Source organism: Colias eurytheme, chromosome 23 (assembly GCF_061535395.1).
Source record: "Colias eurytheme isolate Ceu_HAF_F1 chromosome 23, ilColEury1 Martin Lab GWU primary, whole genome shotgun sequence".
NCBI lineage: Eukaryota > Metazoa > Arthropoda > Insecta > Lepidoptera > Pieridae > Colias > Colias eurytheme.
The window spans coordinates 5630230-5650701 of NC_143002.1; the positions used below are offsets into that span (position 1 = coordinate 5630230).

The 20472-nt window shown below is 31.8% G+C and overlaps 2 protein-coding genes across 2 annotated transcripts in view; both read left to right on the forward strand.

The window, feature by feature from the left end:
- The window catches only part of mino (glycerol-3-phosphate acyltransferase mino), a 53985-nt gene that overhangs the window by 25292 nt on the left and 8221 nt on the right, over nucleotides 1–20472 (forward strand). The window contains exons 5-10 of the mRNA XM_090115434.1: nucleotides 12118–12282; nucleotides 14637–14818; nucleotides 18066–18302; nucleotides 19011–19103; nucleotides 19528–19622; nucleotides 20079–20314. Coding sequence (XP_089971560.1) covers nucleotides 12118–12282; nucleotides 14637–14818; nucleotides 18066–18302; nucleotides 19011–19103; nucleotides 19528–19622; nucleotides 20079–20314 — 1008 coding nt within the window. The remainder of the gene's footprint in view (nucleotides 1–12117; nucleotides 12283–14636; nucleotides 14819–18065; nucleotides 18303–19010; nucleotides 19104–19527; nucleotides 19623–20078; nucleotides 20315–20472) is intronic.
- Nucleotides 628–3206, forward strand: LOC149898320 (uncharacterized). The gene is made up of 2 exons (XM_090115433.1): nucleotides 628–871; nucleotides 958–3206. The coding sequence occupies exon 2, from the start codon at nucleotides 1031–1033 to the stop codon at nucleotides 2156–2158; it is 1128 nt and encodes a 375-aa protein (XP_089971559.1). The 5' UTR covers nucleotides 628–871; nucleotides 958–1030; the 3' UTR covers nucleotides 2159–3206.

A 20472-nucleotide genomic window follows, 5' to 3' on the forward strand; every position in this document is an offset into this window, starting at 1 on the left:
CCTTTCTATGGTTATTATTTCTGTTGTGAGCTATAAATAAACACACATAATCTATACATATAATAAATCTGTAGAAGGGTCAATTCTGTACATTGAAAATATTGAAAAAATAAATAACAGGGGGTGTTACTGGATGGATACCAAACCCAAATAGGTATGTGATTAAAAAAATTTTTGTCTGTCTGTCTGTCTGTCTGTCTGTCTGTATGTGAAGACATCACGTGAAAACTAACAGTTCGATTTCGATGAAACTTGGTATAATTATACCTTATTATCCTGGGCGTAAAATAGGATACTTTTTATCCTGGAAAAATTCGTAGAAAAAAATAATCTTAATTTTTTCAGTTTTATCCATAGACGTTGTTCTGTAGAACCGCGAACACACGTTGGGTATTGTTATAGGCCTAGCCGTATTTGGGTACAATAGATATTTATAAGATGTTATTGTCAGAGTTACTCAAAATGGAGAAATAAACCATCCACGCGAAGACCGACATCCGCGCGGACGGAGTCGCGGGCGGAAGCTAGTAATTAATAAATAAATACTAAAAATATTCTGTAATTGATACTTATCAATATCATAAAACATAAAATCATTTTAGAAACATTGATTAAGTGCTATTATATATGTAAAATGAAATGAAGCTCTTTCCCTACTTCATTGCATTTTGAATAACATTGTCTTTTACATTTATTAATTTTAAAGTATTTAATCTGTGGTGACAGCTCTGCTCGTTATGGTTCATTCCTTAAAATTTATACTCTCTGGTTTTTTTAAGTGATTAAGCAACGTGGTTTATTTTATACAGAAATATTTAAGAGCAAACATTATTTGAAGCAATAGCTTTTAATGTTGTTTCTCTTGTTACAGGTTAGTAATTAAGTATAACTTGTATCAAATGTTTAATTGTAAAATAATTGTGTTTTGGGAAAATAAAAATAAATCTCTTGTTACAGAGCAACAACTTTGGTTTTTTGTTTCTATAATTCACCATTACAAAACAACATTAACAAAGCTAATATTTAAACAATGGAGAAATTAAAATTCGAATTTACCGTAAAACAAAGCGAGGATCCAAAAACAAATGTAATATGCATAACCTCAATTATGGACGCTGATAACCACACTTTCCTCATTCCGGAACAATTTCAACCGGTGAGACTACACGACGTGGTAATAAAAACCCAACATTTTCAAAAATTAAAAGCCACGCTGCAAAGAAGGCACGAAAAAAGACACGTATGGATTGCACTAACACCCGAGTTACATGATGCTTATATGGACGAAGATGGAAACATGCAATTTAAAGGGTATTTTCTGGAAGAAAAAGCACAACAGCAGGTATTTACGAATGAACCTTCAACAGAAGTTCTTACAAGAATTTTGGAAAATTTCTCGGAATTGAAGAAAGATTCTAAACAGTTTAATTTGAAATCAATATCTGAAAAGTTTGTAATAGAAAAATTCACAAAAAGAACATCAAGTGTAACACAGTGGATGGACATCTTTGAAGCTGAGTGTACTCGTATAGGCATCGATGAAGATATTCAGAAGATTCAAGTGTTTAGGTTATTTTTGGACGACTCATGTCAAGATTGGTATAATTCTATGCTTATAAAATATACAATAAGTTCAAAATGGTATATTTGGAAAAAAAACTTTTGTGAAACTTATGCGACCAAGGGCTGGACACCAATAAGGTATGCTTTTTTGTTTAAATATAGGCAGGGCTCATTGTTAGAATATGCTCTAAAGAAGGAAAGACTTTTATTAGAGATAAACAAATTAATAGATAAACCTACTTTAATTGATTTAATTGTAATTGGGTTACCTAATTTTATTGCTGATAAAATTGATAGAAATCAATTGAAAGAGACTGAGGATTTGTTTAATAGTATTCGGGGCTTAGAACATTTAATAAATAAGAAAATTTTAGATAAAAAGGGAGTCGACCCGAAAAAAATTAAAGAAGAAAATTTAAAAGACCGACCATGTCGGATCTGTGAGAAAGAAAAGAAAGCTACTCGTTATCATTCTGAATCGGTATGTTGGTACAAAAATAAAGACGGTGATCGCTCAAAAAAAGAACTTATTAGAAGTGTTAACAATTCTGAATTAGAATTAAGTCTAAATGAAATAGATCCAAAAAACTGTTAATTCCACCATTAATCAAAATTAAGTTAATAATAAATGATTCTGTGGAAACATTAGGGGTTTATGATTCAGGTTCAAATGTAAGTTTAATTAATTCAAGATTATTAGCAAAAAAAAATAACCCCAACAACCACAGCAGTTGTCAGGCAAATTTAAGGACGATTAATGGTGTAAAAAAGTCAACAGGAATAGTAACATTAAAAATTAAAATATTTGAAATGGAAAAAAATATACCTGTTTTTGTCATAGATGAACAAAATTTTGAATATGATTTTTTGATTGGATTGGATTGCATTAAATCTTTTCAACTGATTCAAAATGAAAACTTAGAGATTACACAAAAATCAATTGACAAGATAAGTCAAATAAACAAGAATGTTTCTGACTCAACAGGGGATAAGATTCAAAACAAACAATATTTCATGGATGTAAACAAGGATAGGGAAGTAACAAATAATTTTTTTATGAATGATAAATATAAAGTAAACTTTAATGAACACATAGAAGTCAAAAACTTTAATATCTCAGTGAATCACTTGAACATTCAGCAACGGTCAGAAATAGATGATTTAATTAGCAAATATAAAACACTATTTGCAAAAGATAAATATGATGTAGGTTCAGTGCAGGGCTATGAAGCACATATAGATTTACTAGTCGACACATATTGTAGCAAGAGGCCATATAGGTGCAATTTTGAGGATAAAAAAGAAATAGAAAAACAAGTTTCAAAATTGTTAGAGAAAAACCTAATTGAAGAATCTTATAGTCCTTTTGCGGCCCCTGTAACATTAGCCTACAAAAAAGAAGAAGGCCGAAAGTCTAGATTATGCATAGATTTCAGGGATCTCAATAAAATAGTGGTTCCTCAGTCTCAACCATTTCCGCTTATAGAGGATTTAATGGTTAAAACAAGAAATTGTAAATTTTTCTCTACATTAGATATAAATTCTGCATTCTGGTCTATTCCTTTAAAAGTGGAAGACAGGAAAAAAACAGCGTTTGTTACTCAGGAAAATCACTTTCAATGGACCTGTCTACCATTTGGTTTAAAAACGTCTCCTGCAATTTTCCAAAGAATACTAACTAGCATTATTAGAAAACATCAACTATCCAATTTTACAGTAAATTTTATTGATGACATTTTAGTTTTTTCACAGACATTCGCTGAACACATTAAACATTTATCATTATTATTAGAAGCTATTTCAAAGGAGGGCTTTAGATTAAAATTCTCTAAATGTACTTTTGCTCAGGATTCTGTGAAGTATCTAGGTCACATAATAAGAAATAACACAGTTTCTCCACTCAAGGACAATTTAATAGCTATAAAAGATTTTCCGATTCCAAAAACGAAGAAAAACATTCGACAGTTTTTAGGAAAAATAAATTTCTATGGTAAATATATACCAAATATATCTATCATGCTAGATCCAATCCATAATTTATTAAGGAAAGATCAAAAATTTTATTGGACAGAAAAATGTCAAGAAACTTTTGATACCATAAAAAAATTGCTTTGCATGAAACCTATTTTAGAAATATTTGATCCAAATTTACCCATACATATTTATACAGATGCAAGCATACAAGGTATAGGGGCTATTTTGAAACAACTCCAAGAAAATGGAGAAGAAAAGCCATGCGCCTATTTTTCGAGAAAATTAAATGAAAGTCAAAAACGGAAAAAAGCTATCTATCTTGAATGTTTAGCGATTAAAGAAGCCGTAAAATACTGGCAACATTGGCTCATAGGAAAAAAATTTAAAGTGTTTACAGATCATAAACCGTTAGAAAAAATGAATATAAAGGCAAGAACGGATGAAGAACTTGGAGATCTTACATATTACTTATCACAATTTAACTTTGAAATTATATACTCACCGGGAAAGAATAATTTAGAAGCAGACAGTTTAAGCAGAAACCCTGTATTAGAACCACATATAAATCAGGATGAAATTTTGAAAACAGTAAATTTTATTAATATAGAAGACATCAAGAATGATCAAGAGAACAATGAAAGTATAAGACTATATAAAAATAAACTTATATTAAAAGACAAAATATATTTAAAAAAAATAGGAAAAAAAGAGAAAATTATACTCACCGAAGAATTTAGTAAAAAATTAATAAAAAACATACACCATACATATTGTCATATAGGAAGAACACAAACAGAAAATAAAATCAAACCATATTATACAGCAAAAAATTTAATACATAATATTAAACAAATATGTGATAATTGTGAAATATGCATTAAAAATAAATCCAGAACTAAATTTAAATATGGACTAATGTCTCATCTGGGTCCCGCTTCGTATCCCTTTGAAATAGTCTCAATAGATACCATTGGTGGATTTGGGGGCTCTCGCTCTACTAAGACCTATTTACATCTTTTAATTGACCATTTCACTAGGTATGCTTACATATTGACATCAAAAACTCAAAGCGGAAATGATTTTATAAAACTTGTAAAAAAAATTACTCCTGAAAATAAAATTGGGATGATCCTATCAGATCAATACCCAGGAATAAATTCTAAAGAGTTCAAAAATTTCTTAAAACAAGAAAACATACCTATTGTCTTTACCGCAGTAAATGCACCGTTTTCAAATGGAATAAATGAACGCTTAAACCAAACGTTAGTGAACAGGATAAGGTGTAAAATAAATGAAAAGAAAGATAAAGTAGCATGGACAACTATTGCCCATGAATGTACCCGGAAATATAATGAAACTGAACACACTGTGACCGGATTTTCACCAATATATTTAATGGAAGGAAGAGTTATTAATATGTTACCTGACGAATTGAGAGAACATAAAACACAAAATGATTTATTACAAGATAGGAAGATCGCTTTGGAGAGAACTATCAAATCACATAATTATAATAAGCAACAATTCGACAAAAATAGAAAAAATATTCAATTGAAAGCAGGAGACTTTGTCTATGTGGAAAATGGCAATCGGTTAAACAGGAAAAAACTTGACGAATTAAAGATTGGACCTTATGAAATTTTGGAAAAATTATCTAACTCTATTTATAAAGTAAATACGGGTTACAAAAAATTTGAATCTAATTTGTTTCACATTACCAAGCTTATACCACTGTCTAAATAGCATTATCATTCTATTAAATAACTACATAATATGTCATTCTATTATTTAGCTGTATAACATTTTAGGGGGGGAGATGTAAAATGAAATGAAGCTCTTTCCCTACTTCATTGCATTTTGAATAACATTGTCTTTTACATTTATTAATTTTAAAGTATTTAATCTGTGGTGACAGCTCTGCTCGTTATGGTTCATTCCTTAAAATTTATACTCTCTGGTTTTTTTAAGTGATTAAGCAACGTGGTTTATTTTATACAGAAATATTTAAGAGCAAACATTATTTGAAGCAATAGCTTTTAATGTTGTTTCTCTTGTTACAGGTTAGTAATTAAGTATAACTTGTATCAAATGTTTAATTGTAAAATAATTGTGTTTTGGGAAAATAAAAATAAATCTCTTGTTACAGAGCAACAACTTTGGTTTTTTGTTTCTATAATTCACCATTACATATAAATAAAATTTATCAATACTTAAAGTATTATACAAGATTATTGCTTTGTTCAAACACGGATTTGATAAAACTTAAGCATTTGAGTTATTCAATAATTCGATTAAATACGAGATTATATTAGATAAAGTGTTTTCTAAAAAATAAACGTGTTTCTTATCGGTTAATTGCTAAACAATTATTATGTCATTTTAAGGACAAATTATTGGGGTCTTAATTGATTTTCGGCACGTGGACATATGTATTTAATTATAATTAATTGTCCATTGGAATTTGATCCTAGAGCAATGGTTGACTCAACAGTCAACACAGTATTCAAGTGTGATTTAGGTAAAATAAGATGTACTGTAACATTTCTTAATACAGAAATTGATAAAAATTTCTTCAGCAGTATGTAAAATAAGTCAATATTTTTTTTAATTTCAAAAATAAAACGTGATTGGTAGCAATTTATACAGAAAAGTATGTATCAGTACCTAATACTTTTGAAATAATTTTTAAAATTGGTCCCATACTTTTTTAGTTACGTCATTCATGAGACACATTCAAAAATACAAATCTTCCATCATTACCATTCGTTTAAATAAATAGTAATCACTATAATGAAATGACATACACTACATATTCATAAAAACACACAAAACACCAGTAGTACATTACTAATGCAATGCCTTCACGTCGGCGTTTGGTTTGCGATTCGATTCCCGTTACACAACCTACGCGATTGCAATTTCGTTCGTCGACCTCAATATTATACACGTGGGTATTATTATATTTTAGTGTAAATAATGTTAAAATAGTGTTTATGTATGTATATTTTTGTTACGTATTTTTCATCAAATCTGAGTTTATGCAAAATTTACAAGCCTTAAATTTTTTGGCGGTATGTAAATTAAAATGTTAGGCGACATATTAATCACTTATTTACCATATAGGCTTGATAGTTTTTCTTGTGTATCGCACTCCATCTTAGACCACATCTTCCCTTACCATTTACTTCCAAACGAGATCGTAGTCAAGGGTCTATGGTCCATAAAAAATTGCCTTTAAAAACTATCTTTTTAGTCTTACAAGTTCTAATATCATCTTCCAATGCTATAAGTGCCGGATAACAATTAAGTCGTTAAACAGCTTCATTACATCCCATAAGTCACAATTAATAGAGACATAGAAGTGTACCATTGTGTACAGTCGACTGATCGTTGTGACCTTCGCATTTCAATAATATATCAATACTTGGTAAGAACATAAAGGTTCCTTAAGTAAATAATATATGAGATGTGTAACTTGTCTGTTCAATTCCAACAATTCTGAAGAAAACGTTATAGGACAAATGGATAAAGATTTTTTAATTCAAATTAGCTTCGCTTATATTTGTAGAGAAATTGAAATTGAAGTTGAATTCTACTTCCATGATACATAATGTTTACTTAATTTCGTTACTTAGTTAAGATTGGAAACTAATGAGTTTTTAGAGCCGCGTGGTTTCCCCCGCGGTCGATCCCGCAGGCACAATCGAGTATTTCAATTCAAATCTGTCCAATAGTTTATTCCTGAAAGAGTAACAAACATCCATCCTCACAAACTTTCGCATTTTACTACGATGTTAGTAGGATTTATAATACTTATTTGTAGGATTCATCATTCAGTAATGTTTACTGGCACATCAATAAGCCTCTTCATCTTATAGGTGTGAACATTCCATTCATTTGGAATATATAATGTCATCTAGATACCATTTACTGAAGGTATACTGCATTTTATTCGTATGCAAATTTAGCTTTAGATGGATAGAAAATATTTTATGATAATATTATAATAGCACTTAAACATCGCTGTAATTTTGCCATTATAATACAATTTGAATATTTTTACAATTTTCTTTTTGTAAAAAACCTTTATTTTAAGAAATATTATGTAATGCTTGTTTTCATTCTTGTGTTAAAAAACTTCTTTAGGCGCGTTGAGGGTAAAATTTCAAGGTCTCGTCATGGCAATACCGTCACATCATGGAGTAAGGCCATAAGGCGACGGTTTTGTTATTTTTGAATCTTGCCAAAGAAGTTTCACTTCTGACACGTGTGCTCGGCACACACTCTCTTTTTTATTTGAGTAAGTAACATCTTATAAGCTAATAGTACCGGATATTGGTTTTTCTCGACTCCCTGACCTCTAACCCAAAACAACAGAAGGTTTTAAATCAGTATTCAAAATGAAAAGGGCCTTGTTTGTTTTATTGTTCAGTTCGATCTTTCCTCTAGCTATGACTACGCTTAACCTAGGAACGAATGCGTGATGTATTTATTGATATTATTTCATCATTCATCTAGTTACTTACATATTTATTGTTATAATTAATTGTCATTATTAACGCGACAAGGGAATGCTAATTAGCGAACAATGTGTCGAGTTTAGGGGTTTGCAGTAATAAGTAGAGTGATAAGAATATTAAGTTGTTTTTGTCAATGATTAACTACTATGAATAAAATGTTTAAAACAATCGTCACGTAAATCTTCATTTATAATGTTACAAGTGTTTGCGTAATTAAATAAAGCGCTTCAAGTAAATCTAGCTATTCTCACTCAAAATAATATAAAATATCCTTTTAAAATCTAAAAAAAAACAAGCTTTAATGAAAGAATCAACTAAAAATAAAAAATAATTTTAAAACAATCTTTTTTAATTTATATTATTCAACATAAGACGATAAACTCATGAAATTATATATGATCATCTATACTTAATAAGTGTACAAATTTTGAATTAAATCCGTCCGTTTAAAGTGGGTCAAAATTGAGTGTAAAGGAGTCGGTTACAAACATCTAAATAATTCGGTTACAGGTGAAGCTAATAAAAGCGTGTTAAAAATGATTTGACCAAATAGTATTGAGTAAACCAAGAATATTATTAGTATAAAGCAGTGATGTCTATTATTGACTCTGGCCATATCCTTGGAATCTCTGACCAATGCCGAGATGTGCGTGTATCGTTTGTACTTGATGTGAGTAGTTTTTGTTGTTAGTAATTTGTAGGTCAATGGCAGGAGCTGGCTGGATAATGGTCATTTCTCTATACTGTGTGCTTTTGTTTGATGTCTCTTGATTGAGTTGCATTGGAATTATATGGAGTGGATAAAACGAATTGTTTTGTTAGTATAGTATTATATTATGTGTGGTTTTGCTATTGATGAGGCTTCAGCGGTCAGTTTGGTCACGTGTTGTATTTGTAATAAGTACATATTTAAATTTATAGACTAGGCTCTGTTTCTTCTACGTCTACTGTTTCTTATTCTGAAGTTTAAACTATCCAATTCCAGCTAAATCTGTTTACTTGTGTATCTTTAAACCGTGTAATAAAAACTTGTAAGTATAATCTTAACAGCCAGAAATAATAATGTTATCAGGTTTATCCTTAGTGTATGTATCAAGCTAGCTTGCTACATACTGTTAATGAAAATTAAGAGAACTTATAAATAGGATTTCAAAAAACAAACAAATAATTCACCTCGCTCATTTCACGTTTACTTTCATTTATTTCATTGATGACATCGAAGTCAAGACATCAAAACAAAAAGCCAGTTCTAAAAATGCGAATATATAATTGGAACCGGGCAGATTGACCAATATAAACTTATCCATGCGTGGTGTGTCTGTGACGTCATGGAAGTGGCGAATATAAATCATAAACATATTTGTTTTTATAAACAACAGTAGGAATAAATTTATTCAAGCGTCAGGTGCGAGTGAGGTAAAGCAAACGAATATAGAGCTCATAGAGACAAGTTCCCAAGAATATTTGAACAAAAAATATTTAAGGAAAAAAAAGAAGGGAAATCAGATGGTAATAAAAATCTGCTGTAATTAATAGAATTGTGTTTTTGATGTGAAAACTTGTCTAGTGTGTCGTGTACTTTTTGGTATGGAAAAATGTTATGGGTATGCGTCACCGACGTTCTAATGTTGTGAAATTTCTAATTTTAATGCTAAAATTCTATATCAAAAGGTTTCACTTTTATTGGCAGTCCTTATGTTGCAGGTAGTTCCTGTTTAGGGCACAATCCATATGCCAGGGAAGGCAATTGCCTATAATTATATTTCAGAGATTATACTCAAGTCGAATTCATTCTATTTCATTAGATTAATTTTATAATTAAACTACATGCCAAAAATAAAACAAAACAGTATTTACTAACACTGCCAACATCAAGACAAATAACACATACCAACAACAGATAAATAGAACACAAACAGAAGAAAATTCCTTCTATCGTCCGACTGGTCACTGGTATCCTGTCCTGTAAAGTTGTACCTATACCATTCCAGATGTGATTTATCCAAAAAAATAATATAAATAAAGAAGTCTAACAATTACAATTTTAAGGAGCGATTTTTCAATCCGTAGTTGTAAGTTATAACTTTTCTTAAAGTATTGCACAATAATATAAAATGTTACCTGTATAATGTCGAAAGTTAGATAATTTGAATACATTTTGGAAATTCTATTGGAATTGGACCATAGACAAAAAAGAAGAATAATTTTGGAAATGATTGTTTAGTACGATACCAAAAAGAGACAGCAGATTATCAGAATTCAAATATATTTTAATTAAATCCATACTAATATTATAAATGCGAAAGTAACTCTGTCTGTCTGTCTGTTACTCAATCACGCCTAAACTACTGAACCAATTTGCATGAAATTTGGTATGGAGATATTTTGATACCCGAAAATGGACATAGGCTACCTTTTATTGCGAAATATGTACCTCGGGCGAAGCCGGGGCGGACCTCTTGTAAGAAATAAAGAATAAAATAAGATTTTTGTAAGTAGAAACGAAACTTCTTCCTTGTCCATAACCCTTAGAGATAACAAAATTGATAAGGAAAATAAAATATTATTGTTATCCCAAAAAATGGTATGTTTATTTTATACATACTTCATTTTTATCATAATGGATTCTACTTTTTTAAATTATTAAAATATATTTTCAATTACTTATCATAAAATTTGTCCTTTATCCTTGTTTTCAAATATGCTCTATCCTTGTTCAAATCACAGATTCTAAAAGAGACAAAACATATTGTTAATATTACCTAGCTGATGAATAACAACATATTGAATGTTCTATTCTTAAAATGTATAATGAATTATAAATCCAATTGCATAACATTGTCTCTGTCGACGCGTGTGTTTTCGAGCGAGACGGAATTCAACTAAGTAATAAGTATAGACTAGTATAGTATTATATTTATCTGTGATATAGATATATAAATAGTATGGAGGTATGAGTGGACGCGTGGTGTTCACGTTTTTATACCAAATTTAAACTTGGTGGCGTGATTGTCGCCGACCAACCGGTGAGATGCGAGTAGGGCTGGCAAATGCCAAGTTTTTGTGTGTAAATTTTATTTGAGAGAGGTAACTTTCCTTTCAAGAATTAGGTTACGTTTTAAACAACATTAAATAACCTATTTTCTTAATGTAATATATAATTAGAGGAGGGAAGATATTTTAGTAGAGAATATCTCACATTACATGCTACATCCTCATATTTTAGTAACTCGAAACTTCCTAATATGGTGGAAGAAGTTAGATTTAAGTAATTTAACCCACTTCTCACTCATATTATTTTATGATCATCTGCTGTTCTATTCTCGACGAAAATTATAATATTTCTGTCAAATTTCTAAACGTTTCACATTCTTACTAAGCTTCAAACAGGCAAAAACATCATGTTAAATATTACACTATATTCAGTAATAAATTCACTCGATCGCAGATGTTGAATTATTGTAAATATCATGGGTTCATGCAATTTAAATTAACTTTAAACTACAATAAATCTAGTCACAAACAACACCGGTGCATTTATAGTAGATTTATTAAGGCTATGCAAGTTTACCAACCCTATTGAGTGCGTCGACCTTTTGGCAAGTAATTGAAATACGATGTATTGTGCATTAATTGACGATATGCGCCCTACTGCCAGACCTTTCAGTACTTATAATATATTTAAGATCTTTTTCAATGTATCTACCTTGTGTAGGAGTATAATTAAACACTTGTCTTTGTAGTTTGTCGTGTTCTTATGTATGGGCGTCTAAATAAATTGGTTAAAGAATATGTTGTTGAATGATACGATAGATTTCTGTCATCATGATACATCTTCGTTCATCCATCGAGAATCTATAATACGATATTTTTTTTTTATGATTTGAACTTTGACAAAAATGGAAATCTACGAAGTACTTTCTTTTACAATAAATCATCATATTTACGAAATTTTTTATATGCTATATGATAAAAAAAGGTTTTTTATTTAATAATAAATCAAAAGAGCTTCGAACATCCTTTCTAAACACACATGTCAATATATGCCCACTCTTTCCAGGAATCATGGCAAGACGCAAAATCACCAGACTCTGGCGCAGTGATCAATATCCTGGATATTGGCAGACAGACGTTCGCCAACGGTGGCGTGGTGTCCCGCTACCTTTGCGATCTGGCGCAGTGCTTGAATCTCATCAAATACGATTATAAGGATATGGTGCCTAGTGTAAGTGTTCCCTATTATCTACGGTAATATTATAAAGAGCAAGCAGTGATCAGTATTCTGGACATTGGGAGGCAAACGTTCGCCAATGGTGGCGTGATGTCCCGGTACCTTTACGATCAGCCCCCCTAGACAAAAACCATTTTCTGTAAGCGTTAACGCCTACGGAAAAATCTAATTGTATGGAGTTGACATTTGCTAACGAGAAGTCACGTGATTGTCAAATGTCAACTCCATACAATTAGATTTTTCCGTAGGCGTTAACGCTTACAGAAAATGGTTTTTGTCTAGGCCCCCTGGCGCATTAAGTACGATTATAAGAATGTGGTGTCTAGTGTAAGTATTTCTTATTTATCCTTAGGAAAATTTTCATGTGAGTTGGGTACGTTCGATCTTCTGATCCGTTTTAATGCACCCAAATTATGTTAATATTTTTTCCGTTTTGACGATATAACATAAATTTGAAACTAAGAATTGTATAGTTAAGATGATATCCCATTTTTCTCAGAACTTTCCTTTTAAATCCATTTCAATTACTTATTCCAAAATGTCCAATAAACATCACAAAAGATACACCATTCCATTTCTTACGAAAATAATTAGGGCGTGACGAAATATGCTGATTGGTTTTACGAACTCTCATTTTTCATTGCCTCGCGTGTTTTACGTAATATTACACTATATCACGCCATATATTATTATTTATAGATCAAGAGCCCACGACGGCCAGACTTTCCTTTCTTTCGGAAAGTTGAAAGTTTCTCTGTATATGTCTCCTATACAGATAAGAACGACCAGCGACTATCAAGTTTGGGTTGTGGTTACTTTGGCAGGAAACAGGTAGTAAAGGTGTATAAAATAGTACCTAACTTTCATTATAGTTTAAAAGCTAAATTTTATATATGTTACTTGGGGACCTATAAAAAGATATTACCTTAAGAGCCAGACAGTTTTCATGGTTCTTACATCTAGCCAGACACATTTAAAAAATAACTAACATATCATCAAATTCACATAACTACCTAAAAGCGTAACAAATATGAAATAACCCACTAAAACATTAGTTAACTATAATTATTAAAAAAATAAAAGAATAATATATAAGTAATAAAGTTATTACTTATCTTTTACTTAGACTTATGTTGATGGAATTTCACGTATCCCGATGACTTTTTTATTGTGTCATCGAGATACGTGAAAGTCCATCAACATAAGCCCCCGTAAAAGATAAGTAATAACTTTATTACTTATATATTATACTTTTATTTTTTTAATAATTATAGTTAACTAATGTTTTTAGTGGGTTATTTCATATTTGTTACGCTTTTAGGTAGTTATGTGAATTTGATGATATGTTAGTTATTTTTTAAATGTGTCTGGCTAGATGTAAGAACCATGAAAACTGTCTGGCTCTTAAGGTAATATCTTTTTATAGGTCCCCAAGTAACATATATAAAATTTAGCTTTTAAACTATAATGAAAGTTAGGTACTATTTTATACACCCTTACTACCTGTTTCCTGCCAAAGTAACCACAACCCAGACTTGATAATCGCTAGTCGTTCTTATCTGTATCGGAGATATATACAGAGAAACTTTCAACTTTCCGAAAGAAAGGAAAGTCTGGCCGTCGTGGGCTCTTATATTATTACATATAAATACTGTATATTGTTATTTAAATGTTATCTAATTAATGTCACCTTCCTGTAATATTTTGAGAAATATCGTGACCCCTTTTGAGATGTGAACGCTTATCTGTTCCTTTGTTGTGGTTTATTTATTTGAACATGATTATAATGTTTTGATTATTTATTATTATATTTATATAGGAGATGGTATGAGCATGTGTGTGTGTGTCTATCTATGTGTATGCTGAATGGATGGATGAAATTAAGTACGAAAAATCTATACTTTTATAATATAAAGATGACGAGTTCGTCTGTTGGCGCTAATTAGAAACAACCGGATCGATTTTAGAAATCCTTTAATCAAGCCCTTTTAATATCGGGAAAAATCTTGCGGTCCTAGCAATAAAAAATTTTCCATTGAGGTTAATATGGCCATTAATATTATAAATTGAACTATAATCAACGATATTAATCAATTATTATTCGTAAATATTATTTTTATATCATTATACAGTACACGAACACTAGGGCATTTCCATAGTATTTTTATAAATTACAATCATCGAATCTGGTTGTCGAAAGTGAATTAGTAGTACATATTTATAAAATTTAGATCTCTATAATTTATTGATTTCTTCATGTATTCGTTTTATTATACTTCAATTTCATCATTTATCAAAAAATAGGAACTTTTTAATTGTATACTGTATGAATATAATACATGTTACAGGTAGTCAAAGACGAGCGTTTTCAACGCGCTATAGAAGAGAAAACACAGGAGGAGTTTAAAAATTCAAAAGAAGATGGTAAAGACGCAGAATCTCGGTACATGTCGATCAAGAGACGGGTGGAGGCGAAAGCTATGAAGGTGCTCACTGATATTAGTTCGGCGATGTCTAATAATGTTTTGAGGTGAGTTTTATATTGAAACTGTAAAATAACTCGTTAAAACGTATTTTTGTATGGAATTTAAATTGTAAAAAAAATTGTGATAAAGAATGAGAAGGTTGACAAAAAAGCTCTTGATAATTAAGTTAAAAATATTAGCTTTTCTAAGAGCCTCGTGGTAATATTATGTTTGACTTGATTTTAGTTTTACCACGTATAGAGACTACGTATTTGCCTAAAGTTGACCCCACGTTTTATTTTCCTCATTTTTATCGGCGATGACCAAGCTAAACCAAAAACAGCAAAAAATAGTGTCTCTTGGCCCTGATCGAGCGTTTATCGCCACAATTATATTTATTCCTTTATTATAAATGCGTATGTGTCAAAGGGCAAAGTCTGGCGAATCGTGTGAATCAAATGCGATATCGATTTGTTTGGCGACCTTTGAACTGGGGACGTTTTAAATTGGTGCCGTTATAGCGTGATGACTGATAATTATATGAGGTTGTGATTAAGAAGTACTTGGAAACGTGTTGATTTGTTTTTAAATTGTGTTGTATCTTCTATTGTCGTACATGGAAATAGTACAGGGGCCTTAGACAAAGTAACAATTAAAAAACGATAACGAAGTTAGAAAAGGCAAAAATGTATGGGATTGACATACGCCGCGTTAGATCACGTGGTCTATCTAATGTCAATCCCATACATTTTTCCTTTTCTAACTTCGTTATCGTTTTTTAATTGTTACTGTGTCTACGGGCCCAGATATATTATTGTCTACTATTCATTTTGTTATTTAAATCTAACGCTTTGTTCAACATGGATTTTATGGTAGATATTAACTGCACCATACAATCAAGAAAACATACCATAACATCGCTGCGTTGCGACGTGAAAGAAATACTTTTTTTAAATTGTTAATTACAAGGTCTTTTTTCCTATATAATATGATAGTAATAGTCAATGGGGGGCTCATGTTACCACCACCGCTGCTAAGCTCAGCTCAGCTGCATATGCAGTTAGAAGAATAAGGCATCTCACCGATGAAGAAACGGCTAGATTGGTTTACTTTAGCTACTTTCATAGCATAATGTCCTATGGAATTCTGCTATGGGGCAGGGCTGCAGATATAGAAACTATATTTATATTACAGAAAAGAGCCATACGCTCTATATATAATTTGCGTGCTCGAGACTCACTAAGAGATCTCTTTAAGAATACTGGTATCGTTAGGTGGAGCAAGCTGTATGGCCTTAAAATTAATCCCCACAAAACGCAAACTATTATTATTGGAAGTCCGCAGTTTATGTCTAAAATTGTATGGGATAATTTACCATCTGTTTACGTTGACGACACTAAAATCCCTTTCAGTCAGTCTGTTAAAAACCTAGGTGTCCATATAGATTCTACACTTTCCTGGCATGAGCACATGAAACATGTTAGTAAAAAGTTATTTGCGGCATACCACTCCCTTAAGCGATTACGAAACTTTCTTCCGATTCCGACCAAAATTTTGTTAGCGCAATCACTCCTTCTTCCCATCCTCGACTACGCTGATGTCAGTTTCTGTGACCTAACTGGAATCCAGCTTGACAAGCTTGAGCGATTTCAGAACTTGTGCATCCGTTTTATCTTTGGATTGCGCAAGTTTGACCACGTCTCCGCTTATCGTCACAGGCTGAAATGGCTGCCTATCAGATATCGCCGGGATGCTCATGTGCTGCATCTATTGTTTGGAATTTTATTCGATCCCAGAACCCCGCCCTATTTAAAAAATAATTTTGAATACGCTCGTAATCATGGGTTGAATTTGAGATCGAACGATACTTGCCTCCTTAATGTACCTATACATAAAACAAAATTTGTTAACACCTCATTCACTGTCAAAGCTATTAGACTATGGAATCAATTACCAATAGCCATACGCAAAGCTAGATCCATTGATGTTTTCAAAAACATGCTCTTTGATTACCACATGTCCTTAATTAAGTGATGACTTTATATATTCTTTCTCTTATCTGTATTTATTTATTTTATTATATATTATATATTATTTTCTTTATTGTTGTAAATTATGTATTATTTATATTCCTACTTTCTTAGTATTACTATATTATTATTATATATATTGCTTTGGTATGCACCACCTACTTGTATTCTTTCTTTGTTACTGTTTTCCTTGGTTGGGTTACCTGGAAGAGATGGCTCTGTAGCCATAAGGTCGCCTATTGTGCAATTTGATGTATATTTTACTTAATGTTATTTCATTATTTTGGTGTGTACAATAAAGCTTTCATTCATTCATTCATTCATTCATTCATTCATTCATATCCTTACTGTACCGTCGCAGTATATATTTAATAATATTTTATATGTACATAATAACGCTTACTTACACACAAAAGTAGGAGATAGACATTGTTATGGCACAAGAAACAGAAATAAAATTGAAATGCCATTTTTCCGGCTAGCTAAAGTTAAAAATTCATTTATGGGCCAAGGTATACGCTTCTACAACAGAATTCCTCATAATATTAAAGAGTTTAGTAGTTATAAATTTAAAACTTATATAAAAAATGTACTTGTCCAGAGAGCCTATTACAGTATTAAGGAATATATGGAAGATAAAAACCCATGGAGGGTTGTCGCGTAAAAACCACAGGACAGTTCTTTGGCATATTATGATAATATATTATGATATTACATATGTAATTTGTAAAATTGTAAATCTGACATGATTAAAAAGAGCAACTATGGAGTTTCTTGCCGATTCTTCTCCGTAGATACTGCTTTCCGAATCGGTGGTAAATGTTAAAAATATGTACTTAATGACGTTTCAAAAGTGCTTCTAGAAGAAATCTAATTGAATAAATAAATGTTTGAGTTTGAGTTTGAGTTTGAGTAAAATGATCAGGGAGCCTAGACAAATGGCAAAATGCTTGTCATCTATTTATTTTCTGTACGACTAATAATCCGGTCACACTAGATCGCAATCTCTTTTTAATACCAGTTGAAAATTGGTGAAATTGTGCAAAACATAATTCAATAAAGCAAATCGATAGCGTATTCTATTCTAGTGACGTGTCTGCCTTTTGCCAAGGTTTCTAAAAAATGTCTCTCTGGTGTCATCAGACTGGTGGCGTGGTTATGCCACAAAGCGGTACGTCGTGTTGCCGATGGGGGGTGTGGTACACGCAGCGATAGTGCTAGTTTTATAGCATCCATTTATAATGCACAAAACTAAATATAAAATTTTCTTTCGCGTCTTTAGGCTAGTCGCGTGGTTATGTCACAAAGCCGTACGTCGAGTTGCCGGTGGGGGGTGTGGCACTCGAAGTGCTAGTGTAGAAAGACTCCGTCGTGCAAACGCAGCGGGTCTGCCGCTAGTGTTTGTGCCCTTGCACCGCTCGCACTTCGACTACATACTGGTGACGTTCACGCTTTACCTGACTGGGCTCCGGCCACCGCTGGTCGCCGCGGGGGATAATATGCGGATACCGTTCTTTGGGTGAGTGTGCGACGACCTTTAGCGTGCTTTTTAACGTGATAACGTTTTTAAAATCGTTTTAGTCGGGTGACATGTTCTTAAACTTGTGTCACACCAAAACCTCACGAGCGCGATCGCAGGTATAACGAGAGAGACGGACCGATCTCCCGTCTCATCTCGAGCGCTGCAACCAATAAGACGTTATCACGTAAACATCTCGATCGTAAACTTACTTTACAAACAACCAATTTTTTTAGTAGAGATGTGCAAGGATGTGTAGCTTAATAACTCAGGCCCCGGAACCACAGACACAATAGAAAATCTATTGTGTCGTGGCCCGATCGGGCCACTTGGGGCTCAATGGGTTAAAACGCTAAATGAAGCGGTGTGAATGGTTCCTTATAAATATATCTCTCACTACGCATCCTCGCTCATATCTGCTGGAAAAGCAACTTTACACTCTAAAAATCATATTAAATGGAACTGACAAAAAGTTTTCGTTATCTCTTTAAACTTCACGTGCGTGCATAATTAATGTACGCACGTGAAGATTCAGTGCGTTAAATATTTCACGCACGCATTCAGTGCGTAAAATATTTTAATACAATAATATGTTACATAGTTACAATACAAATGTAATTTTTTTAAATTCAAAATTCACATGTACAGCCTATTTAGTATTTATTTATTTTTACATATTTTATTTTAATAATATTCGATTTTTTATAGTTGGTTCTTGCGTGGTTGTGGTGCGTTTTATATCAGACGACGTGTGGACGGATCGGAGTATCATGAAGACCCTGTATATAAATCTGCTCTAAGGTAAAAATATATATTTTTTATACTTTTTTTTTCGCAATATTCTAGTAATTAATGTCGGACGGATTTTTTTGAAGTGAAAACTTCTTTAGCGGCGTTGGGTATAAAATCTTAAACTCGCGTCAGGACACGTGGCCTGATCGAAAAAGCGTAAGACGGATTTTTTTTAGCCCTTATATTCCATGCGTAAGACGGATACCATTCCAAAATATCAAACATGCTGAATGTTAATAATCAAGTTTTCACTTCTGCCGGCACTCCCGGAGTGCAACCCGTCTTTTTTTGTTAAAATTCTTGCTCATTACTCATAATATGTATGTGACATATGTATAATCATTTTGTTAAACCAATCTGTATGATTCGAAATCTATTTATTTTCGTTGAAAAAAAAATTGATTCAAAATAGTTTTTTTTTTTTCAATTTCAGAGCATATATTTTAAACAGTCTAGCAGCTAATAACAATTTGGAATTCTTCATTGAAGGCGGTCGGACAAGAACTGGCAAACCACAACTGCCTAAAGGTAATTATTGTATTTTTTGTGAATATTTTTAATTTATTATCTGTATGACTAAAAGCAAATTTCCAAAATGTAGTAAAATAGTTGTTTTCTCCCAATGCTATCTTGGATTATAGGAGTAATGACAGGTAACATATACTTGATGAATAAATACATTTTAGACTATTATAGTGATTATTTATTATTAGCAATTTTTTTTTGTCTTGACACTTAAATTATCCAAAAATTAAAACAACCGATAATGTGAAAACTTAGTCAAAATTTATCAATTAAATTCTTCCTTTGTCCCTTTTTTAATTTTTATTAGCTTTAGATCAAGAACATATCAACTTCCAAGGTATAAATAATAATTATTCCAATAGAAAATGTGGTGCTTAGCACACACACACACACACACACGCCTAACATATTTTCGTGTTCTCGTACAATAAATAAACATTTTCTTTTTTTCAATTTCAGCGGGTATCCTATCAGTGATATTAGAGGCATATCTAGACGGTACTATAGACGACGCACTTTTAGTACCAGTTACCTTAAATTACGATAAATTGGTAGACGGTAATTTTGTGAGGGAACAATTGGGAATGCCGAAGCAAATGGAGACATTTTGGTCGGCACTACGGGGCATTTGGAGGACTTTGAATACTAATCACGGGAGTATAAGGGTGGACTTCAATCAGCCGATCTCTTTGAAGGTGAGTGTTGGATTGTAAGAGATTTTGAACTTTAAGTAGAAGGAAATTAGGTTGGATTTCAATCAGCAGATATTCTCTTTGAAGGTTAGTGTAGAGAAATGTTGATGTGTAGGGGATTTTGAACTTTAATAGCGAATACATAAGGGTGATTTTCAATT